Here is a 27,984-nt window from a genome sequence, read left to right as displayed (position 1 = left end):
GAGCTGGGGAGAGCAAGACCAGTTTGAAGGGGAGGGCTGGCGCGAGGCAGGCAGCCCGTGAGGGTCTCCTCCCGCCGCCCATCTCTCTCCTCTCTTCTTCCTACCTTCTCTCTTTGCCCTCAACTCCTTCCAAAACCCCCAATTTAGCCTCCCCCCTGCCTCCCCCACCCCCACCCCCAAAAAACTTTTCCAGTCCGGAGAAAGCCGGGGAACGAGTGGGCGCCAGGCTCGCCATGGAGCTGCTGTGCTGCGAGGTGGACCCGGTGCGCAGAGCCGTGCCGGACCGCAACCTGCTCTACGACGACCGCGTTCTGCAGAACTTGCTCACGATTGAGGAGCGCTACCTTCCTCAGTGCTCCTACTTCAAATGCGTGCAGAAGGAAATCCAGCCCTTCATGCGGAGGATGGTGGCCACCTGGATGCTGGAGGTAGGTGTGCGAGCGACGCTCTCAAGGAAACGTGCCCCCACCCCGATTCTCAGCCCCGCCCAGGGACCCTAAAACGGGGACAGGACAGTCGCCTCTGCCCTGGCCTGCCCCGCTCCCGAGCGCGAGGTCCCCCCCACGCCTTTGGCGGGACGCGTGGCTTCATTTCTGTGCCTGGGTGGATGCAGGAGAGGGGGGAGGGGGAGAGGAGGGATGAGGGGAATCTGGGAGAAACGAGGCTGTCCGGGGGCGGGGGTGGGGGAGCATCCCGCACGCGTGTACCTGCATGTGGCTTCCTCTTGTGCCCACCCCGGTCCCGACCTGCCTTTTGCGAAGCGGCCGCCGCTCTTGGTGCGTTGGAGAGCGGAGTAGGAGCGCGAAATCGGGACCCACAGTAAAAAAGCAGCCCCCCAAATGCCAAAGCAAATTCGTCCTAGCCTCAGGACCCCGCGTGTGGTCGCGACTCCGCGTTGGCACTTAAGGGGGGGAGGGGAGGGAGGCGGGAGGAGCAGAGAGACGGGGAATTCAGGAGCCCCGGAAGTCGTATTGAAGAAACGTGTTTTGGGGGAACCCAAAAGACCCACTTCTTTACCCTTGCTCCAGATCTTTGCCGAGCAAGCTGTGTGCCCACGTATGCACAGCTCTGGACCTGCCGTGGTTTCGCCATGTTGCTTTGCAAACTCGGGTTGGCAAGGCTGGAAACGTCGCCCGCCCCCCCCCGCACCCCGTTATCCCCACCACCTCACTTCTAATCGTGCCCTCTCCCCCAACCCCACCTCACAAAGGTTACTTACAGTTTGCTTTTCCAGCTTCCTCGGTGCCGAGATTTGGGTGGGGTAGGAAGGAGGGGAGGTGTGTGTGGGGGGGATATCGGAGCACCCCTAAATGAGAGGCCAGAGCCCCCCGTGCCTCTCTCGGGCGACTCCCTGGCCCCGTCTTTTCCCCTGTTCGTCACCACGTTCTTTAGTCTCTGCCCTTGCGGGCCGCGGCCGGACACTGCCGTGGCGGCTCTCACCCCTTCAAGTTTCCCCCCGGGATCCAGAGCCCCAAGGGTCGAGATACAGACCTTTCAGTCACCCGAAACCTCCGTTTCAGGAAGCCTGGATCTTCCTTGGGGTTTTCACGCCAAAAGGGCTTTTCTAGGATATTTCCTCGATTTTTAATTATTTTTTGAAACTGTCCCCCCTGCTCCGACTCCAGCTGCCGAGGCTGCGGCGCTCTTCCCCCGCTCCTCCCTCCCCCACTCTTCCCCACCTCTCCCCACCCACCCCCCCAATAGCGGCGCCTGGGCCGCAGGGACCCCGCCGTATATTTTTTTCAATTGTCGGGAATGATAGAGCAGGGTCTGAGGATCCGAATGAGACCAAGCAAGAGACCCCCGGAGCTTCCAGAATATTTTTATTGATTTTTTGAAAAGATGACGAAATCCAAAAAAGAGAGTGAGTGAGTTAGAGTGAGCAAAGAAGTGAGTAGCATAAGGGAGCGTCGCGGAGCCGCACGGCTGCTGCGCATTTCTTTGACTCCCCGTCTCAGATCTTTAAATTCACCCCCTTTTTCAGGGCTCCCGGAGAATACCCACGCGCGGATGAGCTATTTAGATTTACCCGTTTTCTCATCTTTATTCTCATCACACATTCTACTCCCCTCCCCCTCCCCACACACAAAAAATTAAATCTTTTTTCCTGATTCCATAGATTTTTTTTTTCATTCTTTTTCTCTTTGGCTGATACTATTTTTCGCTGTCCTCCCGACCCTTTCCCGCTCCCACTGTAGGTCTGTGAGGAACAGAAGTGTGAAGAAGAGGTTTTCCCTTTGGCCATGAATTACCTGGACCGCTTCTTAGCTGGGGTCCCGACCCCTAAGTCCCATCTGCAACTCCTGGGTGCTGTCTGCATGTTCCTGGCCTCCAAGCTCAAAGAGACCATCCCCCTGACTGCGGAGAAGCTGTGCATTTACACCGACAACTCCATCCGTCCTCAGGAGCTGCTGGTAATGACATCCCCTTTTTTTCCCCACTAGCCCAAGATGTCTTCTACCCACCACTGCCCAAAAATCTTAAGATCCCAAGTCACTCCACCATGAGACTTTTCACACATATGGGAGCTATCAAAAGAAGAGAAGACAGAGGTTTACTGTCTGTTTTTTGTACTCCTACTGTGTGTTGGCCATTGTGCTAAGCCCTGAGGCTACATGGGCTATCTCCCCATGGAGATTTAATTAAATTCCAAAATTTCACTCACCGAATTCTGGAAAATACTCCGACTTCTCACATGATGGGAGTGTGTGCACACAGCAAGAGTGTGTTGGTGGCTTGTCTCCTAAGAACCTGGGGTTCAAAGTAGTGGCTTCAGTAGCCATACAGTCTCCAGGTTTCTGCACATAGTAGCTGTTCACTAAAAAATCAGCTCATTTTTGGAGAAAAGTCAAAGTTTGCCCTTTTATTCGAAGAGTCTGAGGCCCAGATTCCTAGCTCCGGTTGGGCTGTAACCTCAGTAGACTCCTGAGGGTCCTATCTTCATGGTAGTTTCCTGCCACGGACCCCCCCACCCCACCTCCACCCCCACCCCCAAGTCTTCTCCCTCCAGCATCACATGTAAGACATGCATGTTCTTGCACTGGAATGGCGGAGCCTCTATAAGGCCCACCTTCAGTGGTGTGCACACCTTTCTCTGTACTGTTTAGAAAGGGGCCCCTCTTCCCTCCCCAACCACCCCCCCAGCTCCCCCTTTTCTGGCATGGCCTGCATAAAGTCCACAGGGCTGTTTCTTGAACTGAGCTCTTTGTGAGGAGCCTTGCTTTCTGGGGCTGTGCTGCCATCTAGTGGCAGACATGCGCAAGGTTGGGGGAGGAATTACCGAGAATGCAGAGGGGCCTGAATGACTTCACCTTTGAACCACTGCCAGATTTCAGCTGCTTCTGGTTTGGTCCGAGAGGCCCAGAAAGGTGCTTTCTTCTGGGAGATTTGCTTCCCTTAATGAGGGTGCAAGACGAGTGGCTTGTACTCACATTCCCCTGTGAGTAGGAAGGTCTGGGATCGCAAGCCATCTTTGAAGACGGTAATTGTTTCATCGTCTATCAGGAGTTTTTACCCCCAGCCTCTGAGAAGCCGAGGCAGACTAGAGTTTGTAAAGAATAAATTGTTAGAATGGGTGTCCAGTTTGATTTTCTCTTTCAATTGGTTCTATTTTTTTTTTCAACATGATGGTGGATTGAGATGTTCTTCGAGGCACCCCAATTTTTCCAGGAGCAGTCAAGCTAATTGATATTGCTCCCAATAGACCTGTCTTTATTCCATTCCCCACCAGTTTATACCAGAAGTTGGAGGAGTCCTCCTGTTTTGCAAACGAGAAAGCCTAGGGCAAGGAAAGGAAGGAAGAGGAATAGCCCCAGGCCAATGGGATTCTGGTGACTGGCTTAGCATGCAGCCCTGGCTTTTAGCAAGTGCGTGGGATTCAGCGTCCTTAGGGTGACTGGGAGAGCAGGGCAATGCTGGTGAGCTGGTCTCCACCTCCCGCTCTTCTGAAGTCGAGTGATTGATAGGCATATTTCCCCTCTGACTGCACATATACTTAAGGTTTTCTCTTTAATTGTTTCCCTTTGAGCACAAATCCCCATAAGTCTCTCCATACTACATGGGCTGCTGGTGAGAGGCCCCAAAGAGGCATGAGGAATTCCATGACCTTGAGTCGTTACCTTCCCCTTTGCCCTCAATCTGCAAAATGGGGTTGCTAATGACAACCTGGTCCTCCGGTTGTGATTACAAAGGCCTGTGAGACATGTAGGTGAAAGGCTGCTCTGGCAAGTGTCATTTCCCCAAGATCTCAGCATGCCGTGTCAAGGGGGAAGTTTTAGCCATAAAGAAAAAAATGGCACTTTTTGGCACCAAGTTCCAGCAAGCAAATTGGTTGCCAAGGAGTTGGGCCAAAGAACCTTATTTTGAGCTTTATCTGTGTGCATCGTTTTTCCATGAGGATTAAAAAGACTATTAATTCAGTGCTAGAGACGTAGACCATAAATTAACTACGCAAGGGCCACAATGACCTTGGTAGTATCTTATCATAGGTTAAACTTTCTGGGTGGGCCAGAGGCAGCAGCATTGCATGCGAGTCAGGGCTGGGTGGGGGGTGGGGGGAGCTGGAGAGGCACAGAAACAGAAGAAAGTAGACTCTTGGCAGCAGCTACCTGGTATCTCATTATTTTCGGTGGAGCCCAACATGTGAAGCATTAGAAGAGCTGTCAACAACTTCAAAGCTTTAGGGGCGCACTGACAAATGGGTCCGCCTTCACAAGCTAGCAAGCGTCCTAATGAGCATCATTAAAATAGATCTCGATCCCAACCCTCCAGCCCCAGCCTTGGGGTTTGTATACTCTTAATTTTCCTACCTTCCTTACCAGGAGTGGGAGCTGGTGGTGCTGGGCAAGTTGAAGTGGAACCTGGCAGCCGTCACCCCTCACGACTTCCTGGAGCACATCCTGCGTAAACTGCCCCAGCCCAGGGAGAAGCTGCCGCTGATCCGCAAGCATGCGCAGACTTTCATCGCTCTGTGCGCCACCGGTAGGGGCAGGCGAGAGGTGGGGAGGGAGGTGGAGAAACTCTTTGGGGTGTGGGGGGTGGATCTACAGGGGAGAGGCAATGCTTGTGAGTTTAGGAAGCAGCAGGCTCAAGTAAGTACTTGAGGGTCCGAGGTTTCATTCCGGCACTGTTTTCTCTTTAACTTTATCTGAGCTGCTATATTCTCTTTTTCCTGCTAAACTCATAAACGGTTTATAAGGACAGGTGTGGTAAGGGAAAAAATAGGATTAGTGCCTGTTCAAATATTCTTTATGATGTCTAAAGTGCTCTTAGAAGATTATATATACTGCTGGCTGGTTGGGTTTAAATCTTTAATCTTTTGAGGAAAGGGATGGCTTGCAGATAAGCCAAAGAGGAAATTTGGGGGAGCGGGGTAAATACAGGTTAAAGGAACAATGTGGAGATAAAACGCTGCCTGCCCTGATAAGTGGTGAGAGAGGCTAAAGGAATTCCTTTTACTGTAGGGCATTTATTGCCTTTTAGCCGTTTCTTCTGCAGGCTGGGAGAGTGAACCTGGTTGGCTTGGAGCAAGGGTTCATTTCCTGACTGTCGGGTTCTGATGCCCTCACTTCATAAATGGCAGTATTTTGATGTGGGGCACAACCTTTCAGATAGTAATAGCAACTACCTTTTTCATGTTGAAAGCTTTCTCACCCACTGGGCTGATCCCACAATTGATACATAGCTCTTACTGGCCCTTCTTTCATCTCTTCCTAAGAAACTCAAGGCACTGGTTTGGTGTCCTATTAACTGAACCCTAGCCAGGTCTGACCCCTTTTCTCTTGGGAGTGGCCATGGTGGGGACTGTGGAACCTTCATCGTCCAGGGGAAAGAAGGTGTTGGGAGTTCATATTTTCACAACCAGAAACATTTGACCATTAGGACAAATCTTTGAGGGTGGTTCCACTCAAGATTTGCCAAGAGTAGTTGAACTGTATGGGTGGGACTCAAGGGTTATCTTTTATCAATATCTTGTTACATGTTTTTGCCAGTTTGCATAGATGATTGTATCATGTGCAGTAGGGTTCAAGCTCTGCGTTCACAAAGGGTCAGGCTTTGCTACTTATCACTGGGTGACCTGGGGCAGGCTACGTAACCTCTCTGAACCTCAGTTTTTTCACCTTCAAAAAAAAAAGCATATGGAGACACAATGTATTGATCATACAGCCTTTGCAAGGTGGACGGGAAAATTAAAATCAGAAAGAGAATGTGTGTGAAAGTGCTTTGGAAACCAGCAGTCGTGAAGGACAGACATTCCTTGGTACTTGCTGTGAAAATGCTGCCCTCCCCCAGTTCCGATTTTATCGTTCCCAAGACGGATGGATAGTGTGACCACACTGACCTGTCTGCCATCCTGTTTCCAGCGGGACCCCCTGTGCTCCACATTCACTAGTTCAAGTGTATAATTCCAAGCCTCCTGCATTTGATTCCAACAACAGTTTCCCCTCTGGTTTTCTTTAGTCCTTCCCTTTCTGGACGGCGACTGGGCCTCACGGATTACGTATGTGCTCTGTGGGAGAGTTAGCTGCCCTTCCTGCAGCATTCTTAAAAGCCCCCTTGGGCCCTTACTGCCTTGTCAACGGTCACCATTCTTCTGCTTTCTTGCCTTCTGCTGTCTGGCCTGGGCCCTAGAGGTCAGTCCCTCCTTGACTTGTCATTTTGTCTCCCAGGCCTGGCTGCCCCTTTCGTCTCTGTTGCCGTGATCCACTGTGGGGGAGGGGTTATCCAGTCCTTTTTCTCGGGCCCTAGGACAGCTGACCCCCGACCCTCAGCATCGCCGTTGCCCAGTTGTTGATAGCCACAGTTGTACTTTGACCTTGTCTCTTGACTGACGGGTCTTTCAGGTCTGCCTGCCCCTCCTTCTGCTCTTGGAGTGGGTGGGAGTGGTGGGTGGAATTATCCAGGCATGGGCACATCCCCAGATTCTGTAAAGGCCCATTCTATAAAGTTGGGGATCCCATCCCCCACCCCTGGCCTTCTTTCCCAGATCCTTGGGGTGGCTGCCAACTTTAGGGCCAGAATGGGGAGCTTGGGATTCAGGGACTGAGGACAGAGGTCTGGGGGAGGCAGAGGAAGCCATGAAGAGGCATTACTGCCTTTTGGGGGCCTCGCACTTGCTTCAGGCAGCAGGGAGGATAGGCGAAAGGACACCTCCAACCAAATGAAAGCCATGTGCCTAGTATTAGGACTGCTCTGGCCAGAGCGGAGGGGGCTAGCTCAGAGAAGTTTCCCGGGTCTAGAAAGGAGGGGCCGATCTCACAAGGCATTTGAGTCACATAGAATCCACTGCTTGGAGGTCTACAGCAGTTTTCCTGACAGTCCAGAAGCCAAGGGCTGCTGCTCTTAGAGGAAACCCCTTCCAGGCAGATGAGATTCCACATTGTGGGGGTCAGGGTGTGAAGGACAGGTGTCTGGCTAATAGCAAACATTGGATATCCAAGGGACAATGATAGGAGATGTGGAGACCCTTCAGCTGGTGCTAGGGCCCCACACCAGTTCCCCACACCTCAGGCTCCTCCCTTTTGCCCCAGCCTGGAGGTTCTGCCCTACAGCTGATGAACTACCTGCAGCCTGGGGGGCCTGGGGGGCCCACGGGGTCCAGAGGATATGGTAGCCAACTCTCCGACTATGTGGCCAGTTCATGGGGAAAGCTGGTTGTGAAAGAGCTGGCAGGGGCTCTGCAGAGTCTGTGCAGAGAGCATGTGTGTGTGAAAGGGGAAGAGGGAGAGCACAGAGGGGCCACGGAAGGGGTGGTGGTAAGATGGTGGCAAGGCAGGGAAGTGCTCTCCCTCCATTCCCCGCCCAGCCTGGAGTGGCTTCTGGGGGAGAGACTGCCCCAAGCTGCCCAGCGTCCCTCCTGGGGCTGGTGCTGGTTGGCGGAGGGATTTGGGACTGGAGCGTCATGACCACCTTCTGGCGTTCCCTTTCCTAGCCTCGGTCCCTCTGTCAAGGCCTCCAGGTCCGCAGTGGAGGGAAGGAGACCCTTGGAGATGAGTCAGGATCGCGCTCCAGTGTTGGGAGATTCTTGACGCATGATCTCATGTTCAACAGATGATTCCATTTAGCCCAGAAGAGCCAATGGCATTGAGTTTGCACTTGGTGTGGGCGTGGCGGGGGAGGAGGTGCTGGACCTCCCTACCCATGGCACCCCAAATCACCCCCATTTTGCACCAGGAGCCCCGCCTTAAGATGCTGCACTTAGCTCTTTGTGCTATGCACAGGAGTGTTCCCCTACCTGACACCCCCTGCCCCCACCCCCCCCAAACCAGGGCCTGCGTGCCAAGGAGAACCAGAAGCCACTGTGTTTTCTCAGTTTTCCAGCTTACTGTGAGCTTTATGTAAAGGTGGTTCATTAGTTGCCATCCCCGAGTTATAACAAGGCAGTGGCTGCCCAGAGAGGTTAGACAACTGGATGACTTGGCGCTTGATTCAGAATGGGAGGCTGGCCTGGATGGTTGCCCCAAAGGAAGAATTGAAACTCGGCCTTTCCATCTGTGAGCCTCTGAGCTGCCTCCAGAGCTGAGAGGTCACGGGCCTGAGGGGAAGTGGCCTGTTGAACCGGGAGTCTCGGTTCTTCTGTCAGTGCCTCACGGGGTCAGGCTGTGTAACGCTGCTATCTCACTTCCCATCTGGCCAGAAGATGAATGAGTAGCAGGCCGCTGCCATTCTGCAGTCAACCCCCTCCCCTCTCCCTCCACCTGTGGCTTTGGAGGTAAATTGGCATCAGCTTGACAAGGACAGGGTGTGCTGAACCCGCCTGGGGGTGGCGGATGAAGTGTGTGCTGTCGACGTCGTTGGCGTCATTCGTTGGCCAATGGGAACTCTGGGTTCCACCTGAGTGCAGGCTGGAGGAGGGGGGAGACTGGGAAATGCTTGATGCAGCTTCCCTCTTTCACTTCAGCCTCAGAACTAGTATCGCTCTCCCCCTAGTGGTGAACAAAAGCAAAGCAGCACGGCTTGACTTGAGCCCCTGCCGCCATAGGCAGAATAATCAATGGTAAGCTGGCTGGGCAGGGTTCTGTATCTTGGGGTTTTAAAGAAGCCTTCTTCCTGCTCCAGCACACTTGTCCTGTTGTAGCATCTTCCTGCAATCTGAGGAGGCTGGGCACCTTTCCTCACCTCCAGATGACATCTCCGACTGTCGTCTTAACCCATCACAATCCCATAGGAATTCCCAATAGTAGTAATAGTGGTGGGGGGGCCAACTGAGATTTATTGCTTACCTGGAACCAGGCACTGTGCTTTTGCGTGGATAATTTAGTTTAATTCTCGAAACACCCATATGAAGTCGGTATAATCACTGTCCTTGTTTGCAGAGGCTCAGAGAGGTTAGGTAACTTGTCCAACTTCACACTTAGATTCAGTACCAGGCTGTCTGCAGAGCTAGCCCTCTGACCAGCAGGTGGCACTGCTCCCAAGTGCCTCTCTGCCTGGGTTGGGGACAATCAAGACCCCTAGGCACTGGGGCAGCCTCTCTCCCCCATGGCAAGGTGAGTTGCTACTACTGCACCATTCAGGTCCCCAGAGGCAGCAGCCTGGAACAAGAACACTCCTGTGTGCGGTGGGATTTGGGGATGGAGGAACCCAGCCTCCATGCACTCCACCTTCCTACTCTTGGAGATGCTTGACTCCACTGTCCAAATCCTTCCTCTCGCCTTGGAGAGTCCTCCTAAGAGGCCCACCCACTTGAGTGCCTCCTTTCTATGAGAAGTGTCTTTAGAAGTTACCCATGTAGTAAGCACTGGGCCATTTATCATGCACCATGCTGTGTGGATTACTACCTCATAAATTGATGTCCCATCCCCAGAGAAGATCCAAGCTGCTTTGGAGTGGGAACAATATTTTACTTTTATTGTGGTGTCATCCATGGTGCTTGGACCGGGAAGGAACATGCTGTTCATCGAGCAGGTGATTGCCTCTCTCTGTAACGGGAGAAGGAGGTGCTCGGGAGGTCACTAACATCTCACCTTTCCAGGTGAGCCACTGAGGTTGGAGAGGAGAGACCTCACCCCTGAGTGTGCCTTCTGCACCAAGATACAGCTTCTTGGCATCTTTGACCAAGAGACTTAGGTTTCTGAGAGATTTGGACGTGGTTTTTATTTGTTAAAATGATAGTAAAAGAAAATTTTACAAAACTTACCCATATTTCCTTTATATAATAGGACCGTTTTTCATTTTCTGTGTATCCTTGCTCATCCATGTGCATATTACATCACAAGAATCTGTATGTAGATATTTTTGGAAGATTGTAATGTTGGTCATAGCATGCATTCACACAGTTTGATTTTCTGCCCCTTTCACCCGAGTTGATATCATGAACATTTCTCTGTTATGTTAAATAGCCCAGGTTTAATATTTCCAGTAAGAGCTGAATGGGTTGGGTGGAATTTTTCAGGGGTGGGGGTGGACTACCTGGAGCTCCTACAAGGTCATGACCCATCAGATGTTTCATTTTGGGGTTCTCTCTCTGTTCCTTTTTCCCTAATTGTAACCAGGGACCTGGAGGGGGTTGCGGGTGGGGAGATGGATTGAGAGCCCTTGCTGGGCTCCTGATGCCGGATTCTCTGTAAAGGGAGGCATGCAACTTTGCTTGTCGGTGGAAGCCACGCTACATCTGTTGTCTCTTCCTTGCCCTTTTCCTTGCATTTCATTCTACATCCTCAAGTAAGAGCTAATTAGAGCTGGAAGGCACCTGGGAGATTACCTAGCCTACTCTTTCAAACTTTTTGACCTAAACCCTGAAGGAAGAAATACATTTTATATCATAACTCAGGATACACACACATGTTTATAAAACGGATACAAAAGTTTCTCCAAACAATATTTACTCTTACGACATGTAATACTTTGATATTTTCTATCCTAATCTAGGCAATTACAAAAAAAAGAGGTCATGACCCACAAATGAATTCTGTGACCCTTAATGAATTGCAGCCGGAAGTTTGAAAAACACTGATCTAGTCCAAGACATTATTAGACGAATGAGCTTCCAGACGCTCAGAGGGAGGAAGGGACTTGCCCAAGGTCCCACAGCCTGACCCTGGTTTTAGTGCTCGTGTTTAGTTGGTATTTAACTAATGCAGAAGAAAGTTGGGCATGTGCTCTGGGATCCATGGGAAGACCCTGGTTTTCTGCTGGAGAGGGCAGCAGTGGAGAAGGCCAGCAGCTGGCCTGTCTTTGAGCAGCCCATCTTTGCTATGGGATGATTTTGTCCATCGTGCCACTCTGAACCGCTGGGAGGCAGCCAGGTTCATGCACCCAGTGCCTCTCCCAATTTTGTGGGGCATAGGGCAGTGTCTTCAGGAGAAGGACACCCCCAGCATTTTCCTAGTAAAACAAGGAGGGGAGATATTGTCCCTTGCATAACTGCTGGGTCTGCCCCACCCCAGGACAACCTACGTATTCTCCCTGGCTCCCAGAGATGAATTCATGAGCTAAAAACAGGAGGTGGTAATGCCTGCAGTGGGACACCAAAGGTGGGCATTGCAAGGTTTGCTTCCCGGTTCTGAGGCCTGTGGCAGAGGAAAGGGAAGGCCAGGGATACTCTCCTGCCCCTTCCCTGCCAGATGCTTCCACCCAGGGCCTCTGTGGGCCCAGGGCCATGGGCTGGCTGGCTCGTCTGCATTATGAATGTCACAGGGGGGAGCTAACGAGGTTATTGGGCAGAGAAACTCTCTCATGTGACCTCATGTGGAAGCAGACCTACAGCAGAGCAGGAGGCAGAGAGGCCAGCTTTGTCACCCCCTGGCAGAGAGAAGGCCCAGGAGGGGCAAGCACACAGCAGCAGGCTTTGGGTGGAACACTGTCACATACGTCCCCCACAAGAGGCAGAGATGGAGAGTGGGCTCAGGAAAGAGAGCCAAGGAGAGAGACAGACGGACAGGCATGCTCTACCTTCCTGGGATTCAGCTGAGTCGGGAGGGGAACTAACTGCATGCTTCAGTGCCCCAGCAGTGTCTCTCAGAACCCACCGACTCAGTAGCGAAAGAATGGTGTCACCATTCGTAGTGTTTCTATGGAGTGTTTTTGTAACAGAGTGTCATATAGTCAAAAGGGAAATTACTAGCCTGACCTGTTTTTGCAGGTTCAATGTAATAGGTAATATTTTTGGAATAATCTGAAGTGTGACCCATGTCTTTCCTCTACTCCCCACATATACCTTCCACTTCTACATACAGTAAATTCACAGGAGTGATGCTGAAATTGCAGATAGCGCACTCGGAGGGGCCTGCCCCATGCTGGGACTGTTGTTAGCATGAGTGATGAAAGTGTAACCTCTTTAATATGTGAACACAGGACAGGGGTGAGGGCAACTTGAAATCTCAGGTTTTCACACATCATGAATATGTATATAAAATCGTGTGCACTTTATATGGTTGACGTGTGAATTCAACACGTGATGTGTATGGGGTACCGTACGTGGGGGCAGGGGGGTCATTAGTAGCTGTTTGCTGCAGGCGCAGGCTGTGGAGAATTAGCTGGGTCGTGGTCACCCTGGCTCCCTGGGGTGAGCCCAGAGATAGCCGAGGTGTTGGGTCTCCCCAGTGGAGCCCCAGCTTTGGCTCCTAGTTCCCAGCATAGAAGCTTCCTCCTCTTTTTTTCCTCTTGGAGGGGTTTTGAGCTCCTCAAATTTCTTTTCACTTTGCACTTCTCTGCAGCACACCACTCTTTTTTTTCCACCAGGAAAATGGGGCCTTTGGGCTCATGAACCGTTAAATCTAGGCTAAGTCATACAGCTGGTGATCAGGATGAGATGTTTCGTTTTGGGTGCTTGATTCATGTCCTGTTCTCCTGTCCTAAAGTTCTTCAGGTCATTGGCCTTGGGCAGGACGTTGGAAATTGGGTGAAACTCATCCCCTGCTCCCTCTGTTCCCTGCATTGCTGCTTCTCTCACTTCATTTCCTGCTTGTAATTTCTCCCCCTTCGCATCTGGAGCCCTTGGTGTATTCATTTGTCTGGTGCCAAGGCTGTTTCATCCAGGCTGGTCTCAGCTCTTCCCTGCTCGTCCCCCACCATCACCCCAGAGGAGACCGGTCTCCTCCGCTTTCTTGCCCCCAAGTGAGAACACTGCTGTGCACAGGTAGCCCTGCAGATGAGTGTGGATCTTAGGGGCTTGGGGGAACTTGAGCTGTCTGTGTTGTCAGTGTGTACCCTGAGATAAGCTCTCCACCTTCCCCTCTTAGCCCGGTGGCCGTGCCTCAGTCGCCTCATTTTCAGTCTCAGCCGCCACAGTAGTGGCAAACAGATGGTTCCCTTTGAGGGAGGGACTCAAGGGGAGGATGTGTCTGGAGGGAAAGTGGTCCCTCGTGCAGCTGAGCCTCTGCTAGCCCATTTCTCTGAGCCCCTGCTGGGGACCTGGCTGGGGACCTCCTGGCTCTAAATTATTCCTGGGCCCTGACCTTTGCCTCTGCCTCTCATTCCTCGCAGACTTTAAGTTCGCCATGTACCCGCCATCGATGATCGCAACTGGAAGTGTGGGAGCGGCCGTGTGTGGGCTCCAGACGGACGAGGACGTGTGCTCACTCACCATCGATGCCCTGACAGACATGCTGGCCAGGATCACCAACACGGATGTGGTAGGTGGTGCCCGCCTTTTCTGTTCATACCGGGCGTGTCTTTTCTCGGCTCAGGGAAGGAGGTGGTTGGTTTGATTAGGATGTATCAAGATACTTTGTATTTTTTCCTAAGCTCCACCTCCAAGGTAGTACTAAATTCAGCAGGTGGGGCACCTTAAGTTTTTAAAAGCCCATGTGACATAAAATAGAGAAAAGAACTCACCAAGCAGATACAAGGAGGGAGGGCAGGTTGTTGGCTAACTTTCCCTTACGGCGTGGGCTTCCCAGTGGGTCTGTCGCTTTATTTCCATTTATGTGCATGTTGTCAGGCTGCCTCTCCTCCACACTGCAGAGCTTTCACGTCTGCTCGCACAGGCTGGGGCGGGAAGGCACAGAGAGGGCAAGGCCTCTGCTGCAGGAGATGGAGCCGAGAAGACCCCAGAGCTGCCCCCTTGTGCGGGCTGTAGGGTCTTGGGCAAACCCCTCAGCCCCTCCTGTCTCTCACTTCCCTTTTGTTCCTCGTAGTAATGGATTAAAAAGCACTTGAAAAAGAATAAAGTGCTACACAAAATCAAGGAACTATTATTAGCTGTAGATTTTTCCATTCTGTGTGCCCTGTGGACAGCCCAGAGGCGGTTCAGTTACCTTCTGGTTGCCAGAATTTTAAGCTCATTTGAAGAAAGGTTTTGAGACAGACCAGGGTCCAGTTGGGCCCTGGATTCATCTGGTAGGAAATTATAGTCATAGAAGGTGAGACAGTCTGTTCAGTTCTTCCTACTTGGACACGCCGGGGATGGGGGTGGGGCCGGGGAGGGGGCTGAAGTGGGGGGGGGCAAGGGGGGGAGTAGTGCAACTGAGACTAGAACCTCGATGCCCCAACTCCTGGCCTGTAAACTCTACACCCCGTTCAGCTGCAGCTACTGGGATCATTTTTGTTTGAGAAAAAAACCTTTGGCTTAAAGGCAACTGGGGAGAGGGGTGTCAGCTCTGCGGCCCTCATGAGTCACCGTGGTGAGGCTCAAGAATGCAGGGGAACTTCACGATGACACCCTCCGGACATTCCAAGGGGATTTGGAATGCCCTAATGTGGGACGAGATTGAGTTAAGGGATAATGTGGCTTACAGGCCTGTGGCTGGTGCCTCTGTGCCCCACGCTGAGCAGAAGGTTCAACCTCAGAGAGCCTAAGACGGCAGCTTGCTTGCTTTCTCACCTCTGTATTTTTGTCTTGGGATTTGTTACTGCAGGGAAGATGGTTATGTCTTTGATGTGCTTTAACACATGCTTTATAAACAAGGGCTCCAAAATGCAGCTTTAAAAGACCTCTCCCATGTAGCAGGAAGAATACTTTTAGAATCCTCCAGAGAAAAAATCATGGTCAGAACTTAACATTTACAGAAATGAGATACTTCCTTCTTTTTCTGAATATCTCCCATTGAGGCTGCTTGACAAATAGGACTCCCAGCCAGCTTAAGACAAGCCCTTCCTCGATCCCACAAAGACAAAAATGTCAGTGGCAGGAGCTTGACCCCCAGACTCTGTAACCTTTCAGATATTTATAGACCTGCTCTGATTGGCTCATCTCCCCACCCGGCTCCACCCTGCTCCCGCTCTCTCCTTGGCAACCCTTAGTGGTTTCAAATGCACGGAGGGTTCCTCCTGAGGGGGGTCCACTGTGGCTCGGTATGTGGCTGGCTTTTAGGACTGCAAGCCAGTCTCGCAACTCTTACGCAGAAACCACTTGCCCTTTTCAGATACTATGTGGCTAGGGCATCCGAGTTGATGGAGAGACTGTGTTAAATGGATACAAAGCGACGGAGAGGTCTCCTGCAGGAAATAGTTGGCACCACCTCATGTCTGTAACGGCCTGGGATTCACATGCCTCATTCTCGTTAGTGGGCTTGGGCAGTGCAAAACCATGATGCTCAATAATTTAAATACTTGAATGTTAAAAACAAATGCATGAGCATAATCAACAGAATGCAGAATTCATGCGACTTTTTCAGATAAGAATTCGAGCTCTCCATAAGGTCCCTGGTTACCTCTTGTGCCCTCATGTCTCCCTGAGGTACTTGTTCCCTCTCTCCCTAGGAATAGTTTCAGGGGGGAGGTTTGAGAAGTACTGGGCCAAGCTGTTTGTGTGGGCACAATTTCCCAAGTGCTAACTCTCCCATCCGTCAGCTTGTGAGGAGCTGAAGCTCCGAATGAAGGAAAAGAAAAGGACTAGAATTAGGATGCATTAACATTTAGAGGGAGGTAAGGCTTGCTTCCTGGGCTCTGTTTAGCCTTTCGTGAGTCAGGAAGTGATGTATTTCAAGCACTTCCTTTCTGTTCATTTCTGGAAGTATTGCTTGAAGGCCCACTACAGTTGCAGACATAAAGAAGAGCAAGGCCTGGTTCCTGGGCAAAATGCTAGAAATTGGGGGCAGGTGAGAGAGGCACGTGGCACATGGAAAATCAAAGGTGAGGCTCCTGCCTTCAAGGAACTTCATGTTTGTATGGAGAATCGAGAGCAAAGCACACAAAACCATAGCAAATTGCTTAAAATCATAAATGAATGAGCACTAAATGTGTTATGAATTATAAATGCTGTTGGAAATCAGATTGGAGGAAGGAGCTCATGAGGCCTAAATGTGAAAGGCAGGTCTTCCAGCCCTGACAGAAGATGTCCCTGGGCAGTGCTGTGAATTGCCCCTGGGTCTACGTTGAGCTCTCCCACTGAGGGACTGGGGAGGACTCGAGGTTTACCCCCGAGACCCTCAAGTTCTTTCCTGGCCCCTATAGACAGATCATGGGTTTTCAGGGAACAAGCTGTGGAAAGAGGGTCCCCTTGGCTCATGTGGGACTGCCAGACAAGTTTCCCCGGCTCCCCGGCCAGAGAGGAGGGAGCCGTGCAGCTCTGAGAAAGTTGGTCTTTGTTGCTCCTCTCGTTGCCAACATAAACCGGAACGCTTCATTCCAAAGAGAAAGCTGAGTGAGAAGCCTGACAGTTTTATAGGGAATAAAAGTCTCAGAGGGTGGTATATTTTAAGTACTTCTTCCTTCAATCCCAAGCGTTGCTAAAAACAGACACTAGCCGGAGCAGCAGTTCTGGCTTTGGGAGGACGTGCACTGGGGCTTCGGTGGCCAAGGGTAAGTTTGAGAGGAGGGCTCTCCTGCCCTGGCTCCCCGCTCCCCCAGGCGGAATCGGGGTTCCTCTTCCGCCCCCACTGTTCTTTATCCGTGCCTTGGTGCCAGCGTTTATCTCACTGTTTACTTGTCTATAGAACCTCTTGAACAAGACCCAACTTTTACTCAGTCCTTTATCCAGAGCCCCTGGCAGAGCCATTGGGAAAGATGCTGAAGGGAGGGAGGGAAAGAGGAAAGGAAGGAACGGAGGAAGGGAGGAAGGAGGGACAAAGGGAGGGCGGATGGGTTTCAAGTGTGTTTCTCTTTCTTTGGGTCTCCCCTTGTCTTTGGAAGGCTGTATATTTCTTAACACTAATTAGCTGTCAGATTCCAGTCCTCTGAGTTTAACCTGACTTCATCTTACAGCAAGTCAGTTAATTTTCAGGTAACACAGTTTCACTGAATTCACTAATTAAAAAGTAGAGGTTAGAATTGAGGCTCTCGGGCCATAACGGTTTTGTGAAGTTACTAGAAGATATTTACTGGAACAGACCTAAACTCTGGTCCTCTGGTCATTTTATGTATCCTTCTATATCTGGGTTACAGCAAAACTCTGTCTTGTTCTTGAACATCCTCCAGAGAAGATTCCATGATATCCTTTCTTGATGGGTGTCCTGGCATTTTATGATTCTGGTTGTCAGTGAGCAGTTAAAAAACAATGAGCAGGAGATTATGGGCGGCCTCCAGTGCTGACTGCACACCATTCACAGGGTCCCCAGTATGGTGCTTTGTCCTCCTTAGCTAGAAGCACAGTCTGCCAGCGTGCACTCACCCTATTCTAAAGGCACCTAATACTGCTTAGGATGGCTCTATTATGGACCTACAGGGCCTGTGGTCCCGAAGCTTGTGATGAGTCCCTGCAAGGGGAGCTGGGGGTGGGGAGGTGGAAGGAATAGAATTGGTAGCCAATGCCTCCCTCTCCTGCCTCTTTTTTTTTTTTCCCCCTGTGGGTCTCATTTTGCATGCAAGGAAATAAACCAAACAGCCTGTGAAGAAAGGAAGAATGAGATAGTTTCCTAAGTTGTCTCTGCCTGAGTTGGCCGCGGGTCTGGGGCTCATTCAGCCCTTTGTCCCCGCCTTGAGTGCAGTGCGTGTGTGGTGACAATGGAGTGATGCAGTTACACTGAGGGCTAATGGTAGGAGTTCCGCCAGCCCATTCATGGAGGCAGAGGAGGGTGCAGGGCTGGGAGCTCGAGCCAGCGCGCAGAGGAAGTCAGAGGCCCGTGTAACGAGCTGGAGACCACAAACGCGGCTGTCAGGGCTCGGAGGCTGCGCGCTGGGGAGGGGCCCAGCGTCTTAGAAGTTGGAGGCTCGCCCGACCTCCAGCGCAGTGAAGTGCCACCTGTCCCGGCTGACAGACGAGCATTATGGCTTTCCTTTTAATCAGCTTAATTTGGGGCATCTGAACGCAGTGGCTGGCGCTTTGGGAGGCTGCCGGAAAGCAGAGGTCCCAGCGCGGCTGCATGTAGCATCGTGTCATCGGCAGAGCTGTCGGATTCCGGCCGTTTGGGCTCTGTCTCCCTTCCTTAGAGCTTCTCTACTCTATATGTCTTTACTTAGAGCCTGGAAGAGGTAGAGTTCTATAGAGAGAAGAGTTCCAAAATTGGAAGCTTGCCCTTTTGCAGACCAGGCTCCGCTTTTAACTAGATGGGACTTGAGGGCAAGCCGTTTCGGGTTCACCTCCTGGCCTATGAAATGATGGCCTTGGCTATGTGATCTCCAAAGGCACTGCTGACCCTCACCTTCTCCGATTTTCTGATGATTTGTCATCTGAAGATTCTGCCTGTGTAACTCCCGTGTCCTCCAGCTTTGCCCTCTTTTCTCTTTATGCTCTTTAGCTCACCTCCCTTTCTAGTTCCTTCTCCCAGCTTGACCTCCTAGCAGAAGCAGCCTGACTGGATTTGAGGCATGGCTGCCCCTTCTTCCAAGTTGCCTTTCACCCCAGTCCCATGCAGCTCTCCTGCCTGGCTGCTCTGGAGAACAGGAGCTCCTGGGGCAAGAAGGAGGCTTTGTGGGGTTGGGGGAGCACACCTTCTTTCACTTTCCACCAGCAAACAGAAAATTCACATGTCCTTTGGGAGTCCTAGAATGGTTCTTGCAATGCTAAATGCAGGTATAAAGATGCAGGGAGAGAGTTCTGAGTCAAGGAAGGGGGTGCTGGATTTCTTCTCTCCACCATCAGAGAGTAGAATGCTCCACCCGGTTTTATCCAAGACAGGCTCTTGCCCTTAGGAAGCTTTTCATCTAGCCGAGAATGAGAGATTTGCACAGTCAAAGCTAGGGCTGATAATAACCAAGGACTCCTCTAAGAAAGAATTGGAACCTGAAGGAGGGTAAAGCAGAGACACCAGATAACTTTCCAGGAATGGGAGACATGATTTGAGACCCAGTGGGGTTTAGCTTCCAGCTCTGTCAGAAACGTAATCTAGAAGAGAGGGGAGCTCTCTCTCTCTGGGAGAGCTCTTTAGTCATCATTTTTCTCTTCTTTCAAGTAAAGGGGGTCAAAGGATCAAAAGTTAGCCTTAGGTCAGTAATGAGTTGCTGGACATTAAAAATGGGCCCTGAAGGAAGGAGAGAGATTTGTTCTGTATGAACCTTCATATTGTTCGAAAAGCTGTGCATGTGTCCTTGGCTGGAACTTAGTAAATGTGACTCCCGATGCGCGTGTTATCTTGAAATCTTCGTGGCTCTGCAAGTCCCGGGAGGTGACTGTTAAATGCCCCAGCCCTCCTTGTAGGATTTTCTCAGAACTGTTCTTTAAGGTCTCAGGCTGCTGGAAGGAAGCCTGAATACCAGGGAAACTAGGAACGTGGTGACCCAAAGGAGAGGCTCTTTAAATGGCCTGAAATCAGGTCATCTTGCTTTCTGGAGTTCTGTCTCCCACGTGGAAGACGTTCAGGGAGGCTGGAGCGGCTGATTGAGTGATGGGCATGGAGTGCTGAGCTGGTCGTTGTATTGGGGTGGAGGTTGTGCTGGGCCCAGACTAGCTCTCCACACAGCCATCAGAGAGCGTCTGAGAAAAGACCAGACAGGAGTGGATGGGAGGCCTCTGTGTAGGTTTCTTCTTGAGGAGTGAGGTCTTACATAACGCAAACTTCACTTCAGAAAGTCAATCACCAAGTGGTGGCGCCACGTGGGGCCTCGTGAAATATGCCTCCTCACTGATGGCTAATAGAAATTTATTTTTAGCTTAATGGTCCAGAACTATCTTCTATCCACATTCTCCCACCCCCTTATATATATACAAGATCCCTCAATCAGCTGAGAATCCTGCTGTCTTCTTTAGATAACAAAGGCCCTTGATGCCTTTGTGCTTTCGGGGTAGGATTTGTCTTCTGTGGAGGCAGGGAGACAGTTAACACCTCTATGTTATGGGTTGGGGGGGCCTCTGATGCATTTCGCCTTGCATCCAAGAAAAAAAAAACTAAAAACATACCCTTACACAGTTCCTGAAGGACCTCTGCAGTAGGGGACACCACACACATTAACTTCCTCCTGGATTCAACTGATTATTCTCTGCAAGGGGAAAAAAAAAAAAAAAAAAGAGGAAGAAGAAAATAATATAAATTTAACTCCTGTGGCCCAGCTCATCCCTCTGTGAGTTGTGCAGGGGAGTGGTGTGACTTGGGATACAGGGGTACTACTGTCCTGAGTCTTAGCTCCTGCTTGCTTCTCAAGGTGTGAGCGCTCAGCACACCGTGACATTCTGGCATTTAAAGATGTGTATCACCCTAAGACAAACCGACTCCTGTGTGTGGTCTCACAATGAAGAAATAATTACCTGTTGCAGCTTTGGAAGGAGAGCTGATGCCACTGGACTCACTGCCCATCTCTGGCGTAGGCTTTCCCAAGGGGATGGTCAAGAGGCACTTGGCTATGTTGTTCTTTGCAATTATACGTTACTCCCTACATTAGCTCTGACTCTGTGTTGAAGTTAGTTTCTTTTGATTGAAAGGCTTCAAGGTTTTGAATGTCCTCTGCTGAGATGCAGGTTCCCTTAGGAGCGTGATGCTTTTAGCCGTAGCACCTAGCACCATCAGCCCGTGACCCCCTGAGCTCAGTGCTGCAGGGCGAGTTGGGAAGAAGGAATAGGGTGAGAGCTATGTCAGATTTCTAACCACTAGCTAAGGGCATCAGACAGGATAGTGGGTGCGAGTGGGAGATGCTACAGAACAGTTTGAGTGATGTTAGTAGGTCCTTGGTTGCAGCCTGTGACTGCTGAGCTTTGTTCAGGGTTGGATGGAGACCTGCTGGCTCACCTCTGCCTTCAGCACCATTTCCCCAGTGCTCCAGTTACAGGAGAACCTTAACAAATCTTGAACAAATCCTAAAGCACACCTCATTTTAAGGAAATCTAAAAATTCTTTCAGACTCCAGGACTGAGTTATTGTTATTCCTAATAAATAATTGATGTATTGAGCTGCCACTTCGCACCTTATATGTATATTATCTCGGTTGATTTTTACTCTGAGCCATTTCATTATCTCTAATCTAGAGATTAGAGAAGTTAAATTAACTTAGTTGTCCCCAAGTAAATAACTTAGCTGCTGTCCCCAAGATCGGTGGGCAGCAATTGCCACCTTCTTTCCTCTTTTCATTGTTCTTAGACTCCAGGTGATACTTCATCTGTGTCCTTTGCCCTGGGTCTGCCATTGTTCCTAATTTTCATAAAGAGTTGTAGTTTGAAACATGGAATGGGTGAGAGATAGAAAAGAAAAATTTAGGGGTATGGAAACTTTGTTCCTGAGTAGTTAATTCCAACTTTATTTTAGCTCTTTGGAAAATGAAGATAATGCTTTTGTGCTTGGCAAATTGTAATCTCTGGGCAGTGAGGAAGAATTGCACAGTGAAGCAAACAAAGGGGAAGCAGTTATTTAAACTGTGGAGAGAGCCAGGGAGTTTCAGTTGAACATATTTTCCAAATGTGTATGCTATTTAAGAGAATGCAGAAGAGCTGCCTTGCAGAGCAGGGAGGCTGGAAAATACCTATGAAGAGCAGTTTCTTCAGCTTGAGCTCTTAATCGTGTGAACCACAGCCCCTTCCCAGTGACACCCATGACTTGCTGTTGGATTCCACATCACCCAGCTAACAGGCCCTTCTGCCTGGAACAATACACTCTGAATTTTCCCCACCAAATATAGACGAATATCAAAGCAATGCTGCAAATTCTTGCTTATGCCCGAATTGGTCAGCTCAAATGTCCAGAATTTTGTAGACATTTCTGTATTGTACTTTCATGAGTTAAGGGAGAGGTAAAATAAGCTGTCAGGAAGGGATCTTTTTTAAAAAAAGCGTTTAGGCAATTTATTTGGAGGTCAGTACAGTTCAGCCCATTCTCTTCCCTCTTACCTATTCCTCAGGGGCTGAATTTGTCCGCAAATGTAGCACCTCTGATGGCTTTCCCCTTTTCCCTCTCGACTCCCAGCTTCCCCAAGCAGAAGGGGTCTGGTTGGCTTCTTCATCACCAGGCAATGCTAAACACCTCCATAAATGGATCATCATCTAGGCCAGTGCTTCTCAGACTCTGATGGGCTTTCAGGTCACCTGGCTCCTGTCAAAATGCAGATTCTGATCAGATTGGTCGGGGCTGGGCTGAGCTTCTGACTTTCTAATAAGCACGCAGGTGATGCTCATGTTTCTGGTCCACGGACCCCATGGTACTCCAAGTTCACATCTCATTGACTTCATATTTATTTGTACTGGAACACTAGCGCAGAATTACGCGAGGCTTGAATTACGTATGTTTTCCTTGTAACATACTCTGTGCCCTGTCCCTCGTGCTAACCACTCTGGTTTGGGCCATTCTCCTAGGATTGTCTCAAAGCTTGCCAGGAGCAGATCGAGGCGCTGCTGCTCAACAGCCTGCAGCAGTTCCGCGAGGACCAGGGCGATGGATCCAAGTCGGAGGATGAACTGGACCAAGCCAGCACCCCCACGGATGTGCGGGACATCGACCTGTGAGGATGGCAGTCGGGCGATCAGGAGAGGCACACGTTCATAATCCACTCTCTCCTCTCCTTTGGTTGTGTTTTGTTCTTTGTGGTTTAGAATGAAACTTAAAAAAAAAAAAAAAAAAAACTGCCCCCACCTAGATCATATTTAAAGATCTGTTAGAAGTGAGAGAAAAATGATCTACACAAACTGAATAATTAAAAGTGTTTGGTGCCTATTTGAAGTACAACAGAAGGGAATCCCTTTATATGCAAGCAGTTACTGTTTGGTTATGTAAAAGTAATAGTGAAATGCTTCCATGAAAACCTGCAGAATAGTTAGAGATAATGTATGCTTGTAATATGAAGACAGATTAGAGGAGACTTTTTTTTTCATGTTATGAACTAGTGCATATACCCCCTTTTAGGATAATTTCAAGGAACTGCATACGCCATTTTTGGCTTGATTAGATTGCAAAGCAATGAACTCAAGAACGAATTAGAAATTAGGAGGGACATGATGGGGAGGGAGCACGAAACAATCTGTCAACATGATCGAACCATTTTGGACGTTAGAAGCACCTTTGCCCTTGACCACCTGTTATAAAGTCAAAAGTGTTGTTGGATCTTACATTATGTATTCTTGCTGTCTATAGTAGCTGCTACCTAAAAAAGAAGATGCTTTATTTTGCCAGTTGGACACAGGTTTCTGGGTTTCGAGTTTTTTGACGTCCAGCTTCTTCTTCCAAACATGGTTCATTGCAGACACCACCATATTTGTATCGAATGGGGAAATCCAGCCATGGGCCGAAACCAAAACTCAAATGAAATGGAGGCAGATGGAGATCTAGGGTAGGATTTGGAATGGAATCTTTTGTCCTAGTGTATTAAAAAAGGGTAACATGACCTTGGAATCAATCCCTTATTAGGAAAAACTAATTTTTGGTGCTGATTGATATGTCTGGTCCACAGTTCAGCATTGTTATAAACCATTCCATTCGAAAAGCACTTTGAAAAATTGTTCCCACGGGATAGATGGGATGGTTTATGCAAATCTTCCCCTCCTCCTTTCCCTTCCCGCCCCCAGTCTGGATTAACTTCTGGTATCTGACATTCTCTGATACATAGTTCTGGTATCCCTGCCGGAGCTCAAGAGACACCCCTTTCCGCTGACATTCCCGTCATGACATTCCTCACGAAGATCTTTTACCGTTTCGATGTCACAGAAGGCTCTTTTAATTCCCACCTATATACTTTTCCTTTGGACATGGAAAGAAAAGTTGTTGCTGGTGCAAAAGACAGAGGGCTGAACATCAAGGTGTGGCATTTTATTCCCTTTTTTTTTTTTTTTTAATAGTTTTATTGCAACGTAATATGTAAAGTATTAGCGTACTTGAATTTTTTTTTTCCTCTCCTCTTCTTCGAGGCATTCAGTTAGCAAAGAGGTTGGAGCAACAACTTTTTTTTTTTTTTTTTTGCACAGTTATAAATTGACAGGTGATGAAGCTATTAAAATATTTGCCTTTTTTTTTTTTTTTAAGAAGAAACAAAAAATCAGAACAGGGCCACTTGGAAGAATTATTTTATAAAAAGTTCTGCCTTGTTCGGTAGCATGAGGGTTGAAGATGGAGAAAAATCTAAAGGTCTCTTATTTTTCATTTTATTTTGTTCAGTTTTTTGTTTAATTTGTTTTTTTTTTTTTTTTGCGCTGCTAAGAAGCTAAAATCATTCATCCTTATTCACATTAACAGTAACTAGCTGTAATGTTTCACAGAGTGTGCTGCTATTTTATAAACATTTTTATAATATATTATTTTACTGCTTAAATTCCAAGTCCTGAAGTAGATGGTTGAGAAATGAGTTCTTCGTACTGGAAAAGCCCTTCCATAGTTTGTTTTCTTCTGGTAGCGTATTCATGTTCTCTTTTTGGGGGATTTTTTTTTTTTTTTTTTTTTTTTCCTGATCGCATTTTTCAAAGACAGAGCATTCTTTACCTCAGGTTTACTGGACAAAATCAATAACTACAAAAGAAAACTATTCATGTTTTTGTTTTCATAATACCTCACAATGTGCAGTTTCTGTTTGGGAGCCCATTAGCGTATAGACAAGAGAAGGTGAGAGGTGGCTGAACTCCCCTCCCAGTTGGAAGGCAGGGTAGATTTGGCCCCAGGGCCTCACTCCCAGGGACCTTTTCTGCGGTGAAGGCCACCAGGCTCCCATTTCAACTCTGGTCTCCTCATCATGATGGAAAAAATGCATTGAACCAAGGGCTCTCCCGCCAAGCCAGATGTTCAGCACAGACTTATACAGTGGATCAGGAAGTTGTAATTTGCACTTAGGTACCAGGTATCAGGAGACAGACTGAAAAGAATTCCAGCAGGCTGTTTGGAGATCCTCATCTTGCTGCCCTCTGAAAAGCAGGGCTTTCATCTGCTTAAGGCCCTTTCATCTTGAAGGATTCCCCTCTATCTTTCCCTGTTCCTGACATGGACATCCCCATTTAGGATGGTCTTGGAGGTTTCCCTAGGTCTTTGTATCCATCTGCAGCATACGGGCTCCCCTTGTCCCACCTGTCTTTGGCTGTGGCAAGCACTGTGCATGGCCAGGCCCTCTGCTAAGCAGTGCTAAATGGCTTTCAGGTTTTAAATGACATTGAAATTGGCATGATAGGGAAAATAGGTCAGACGAGTATTGGAGAGTAGTTGAAGGGAAACAGAGAGGCTGCTTCTCTTTAAATTCCAGAGGAGTCAGTCTCTAGAAGGGTGTTTAGAAATACAGAGTTCAGGACTTTGTGAGTGAGAATGACCCTGGAATTCTAGGGAATTTCTGGTGGGGTAGTGGGTGGTGAATTCTAAAGCTATGAAGAGAAAAGCTGAGCAGCCAGTTGGGTCAGCCAGTTGTTATCAAGAGCCCACTTTGCACAGGACACTCTTCTGGGCCCCGACAAGTCCCATAGAACGGAAGAGGCATAGTCCCTGTTCTTAGGGGGCTTGGAGCGTGAAGAGAGAGCACGGCACGGATTCATTTAACAGTAACCAACCCTTGAGCTCAAACAGAAGCAACAAATGAGAGAACCTGACAGATAAGGAAGGGAACAGGCCTACCAGCTTCTACTTAGGGTCTGTAAACTTTCCCCTTTTTCTGTAGCCCCAGGTGCCACTGGGGCCTCTTGCTTTTTTCTCCTGTGTCCTTTGGGGCCTGGTGTGGCAGGCACAGAGTTGCTGATGGGAAGGATGCTGGGATATTTGGTGCTTCTGCCTGCTCCCTGTGAAAATAAAGGAAGAAACTCTGATGCCCTCTGCTTGGATCTTGATTTCCTTTGTAAAGAGTTTTTGTCCCAGAGGTGGATTTGAACCTGCTCCTCCCCCCACCCCTTCTTACTTCCTACTAAAGGGGTTCCAAATCTATTCCAGTCTTTCTCTACCTTGTTGTCTTTCTATCTCATCTTTCCTCCTTTTTGTTTTTTTGGGATTTTTTTTTCTCCATCAGTGGGGCTAAGTTGTCCCCGCAGCCTGCCAAATTTCCTTCCTTCCCCTATTTTGGTCAAATCCCAGAGGGGAACATCCTAGTATGCCAAAAATATATGCTAAGCCTAATTAATAATTCCACGTGGGCTCATAATATAGCCAAGGAGCCTGCAGATGGAAGCGAGGGACAGTGCCCTCAGCAGAAGGTCTCACAGGTGCTGGGAGGCGAGCTCCCTAAGAGAGGCGGCTGCCACTCTTGGAGGAGGCTTTATCTGGAGTTGCCCCAGGACCCCACTGAGGGGCACACCATGTCTCCCAGCAGGCCCCCCTCAGTCCCCCTCTGGTCTAGGTGCTTTGTACAAGAGGCTCTGTTCTTCCTCTTGTCAGCTAGGTCCGGGGCTTGCCTGCCTTGGAGGCTGTGGCCTTGGGCAAGGGCTGAAGTGTCAAAGGGGACCTCATCAGACTGCATCCCTTCGCTAGCAAGATGGGCTTCTCTTCCGAGGAAGTTGTAGCTTTCCTTCCGCCCAGTGCCTTCGAGCCCTCAGGACTGTGCGCTGGGATACCTGGGACCACCGGGATAAGAGCAGTAGGCAGGACTGGATAACTTTCTCAAAGAGGGCAGGGGGATTTTCTCTCCGCGGGCCGCAGGGGACAGGGCTGGGAGGAGAAGTAGACTTGCACCTTATAACATGTAAATATTGACTTTCTAGTTCAGGAAGATAATATTGGTAGAATGGGGATGGGAGGTAGGAATGGGGAGGAAGTCTGAGTAAGCAGTTGGCTTCTAAGCCACAAGGATTCCTCTTTGCTTATCTTTGAGAAAGTCCAACCCTGAGAATAGCTTTAAAAGGAAATTCGTGCTGACGGTAACGTCCCCCCTAAGCCAACAAGCTCTCTGTAGCAATAGAACGAGTGCAGGCTCCTGTTGGTGTAGACTCAGAGCGCTTTTCAAGAGCTGCTTAAGCAGCCATCTATTTGTACAAAATAGGGTAGGAAGATTCAAGAGGGTGTTTATCACTTCCTATACCACGTGGCTTTTAATTATTATGGATTCTAAACAACCCAGAAGAGTCATTTCGGCCAGAGCTATTCTTCTACATTTGTGTGTCTCTGCTTTTAAACTTGGCTGGGCTGTCAGACCCGATTGGTGGCTCAGGTTTCAAAAAGCCATCAGCAAATGTATACATGCATGCTGGAGCTGCAACATTTATTCCTTTGCCTGCAGCCTACTTTGGGGAAACAAGTGCCTTACTAACTAGCCATTACAGTATCCGATGTATTACGACAGGTGCCTGTCCTTAATGAAAGTTTTTATTTTGTGTTTTGTTTTGTTTTTTCATTATTGGTTTTTAGTTCTTAATGCTGGCCAACTATTAAATCACCAGCAAATTAACCAGGCCATTGGATTTTTTTCATTATGTTCAATACCCTTTTACCATGTACCTCAGATCTCTCTCTCTCTCTCTCTCTCTCTCTCTCTATCAGTTACACAGTTTGTAGTTTTGGACTTTTTTTTTCTTTTTATTTTGCTTTAAAATGAGTGTGATGCCGTATCAAGATGTTATTCTCTCACAATGTACTCTTTAAGAGGTGTGGGTGTTTATTTGGTCGGGATGCTAGAAAGTGCTCAAGTAGCGTGATCAGTGTAAACAAAAAGTTTTTAGAAAGTATGAAGCAAAATGTTTTATTGGCTGTGATTGTGACATGGTATAGTCAGCTGCCTTTTAAGCAGTCTTATCTGTTCAGTGTTAAGCAATTTAAAAAATAATAACCTGTTCTTTTGACTAGCTTAAAGATGGATTTGAAAATGGTTTTGGATGCCATTAGGTTATGCTATTTGGACAATAAACTCACCTTGACCTAAATT

The 27,984-nt window shown here is 49.0% G+C and overlaps 1 protein-coding gene across 1 annotated transcript; it reads left to right on the top strand.

Annotated features, from left to right (window-relative positions):
- On the top strand, nucleotides 1–27,982 carry CCND2 (cyclin D2). Its single transcript, XM_037846247.1, has 5 exons — nucleotides 1–428; nucleotides 2,199–2,414; nucleotides 4,821–4,980; nucleotides 13,426–13,574; nucleotides 22,532–27,982. The coding sequence occupies exons 1-5, from the start codon at nucleotides 234–236 to the stop codon at nucleotides 22,679–22,681; spliced, it is 870 nt and encodes a 289-aa protein (XP_037702175.1). The 5' UTR covers nucleotides 1–233; the 3' UTR covers nucleotides 22,682–27,982.
- The last annotated feature ends 2 nt before the right edge of the window (nucleotides 27,983–27,984 follow it).

This window comes from Choloepus didactylus, chromosome 8 (genome assembly GCF_015220235.1).
Source record: "Choloepus didactylus isolate mChoDid1 chromosome 8, mChoDid1.pri, whole genome shotgun sequence".
In the NCBI taxonomy this organism is placed as follows: domain Eukaryota; kingdom Metazoa; phylum Chordata; class Mammalia; order Pilosa; family Megalonychidae; genus Choloepus; species Choloepus didactylus.
This window is presented reverse-complemented; position numbering and strand designations above follow the sequence as displayed.

Coding starts and splice junctions, on each gene's coding strand:
- CCND2 (XM_037846247.1), top strand. CDS start 234: ATGGAGCTGCTGTGCTGCGAGGTGGACCCGGTGCGCAGAGCCGTGCCG. Junction 2,415..4,820: donor TCCGTCCTCAGGAGCTGCTG/GTAATGACATCC, acceptor CTTCCTTACCAG/GAGTGGGAGCTGGTGGTGCT. Junction 4,981..13,425: donor CATCGCTCTGTGCGCCACCG/GTAGGGGCAGGC, acceptor CATTCCTCGCAG/ACTTTAAGTTCGCCATGTAC.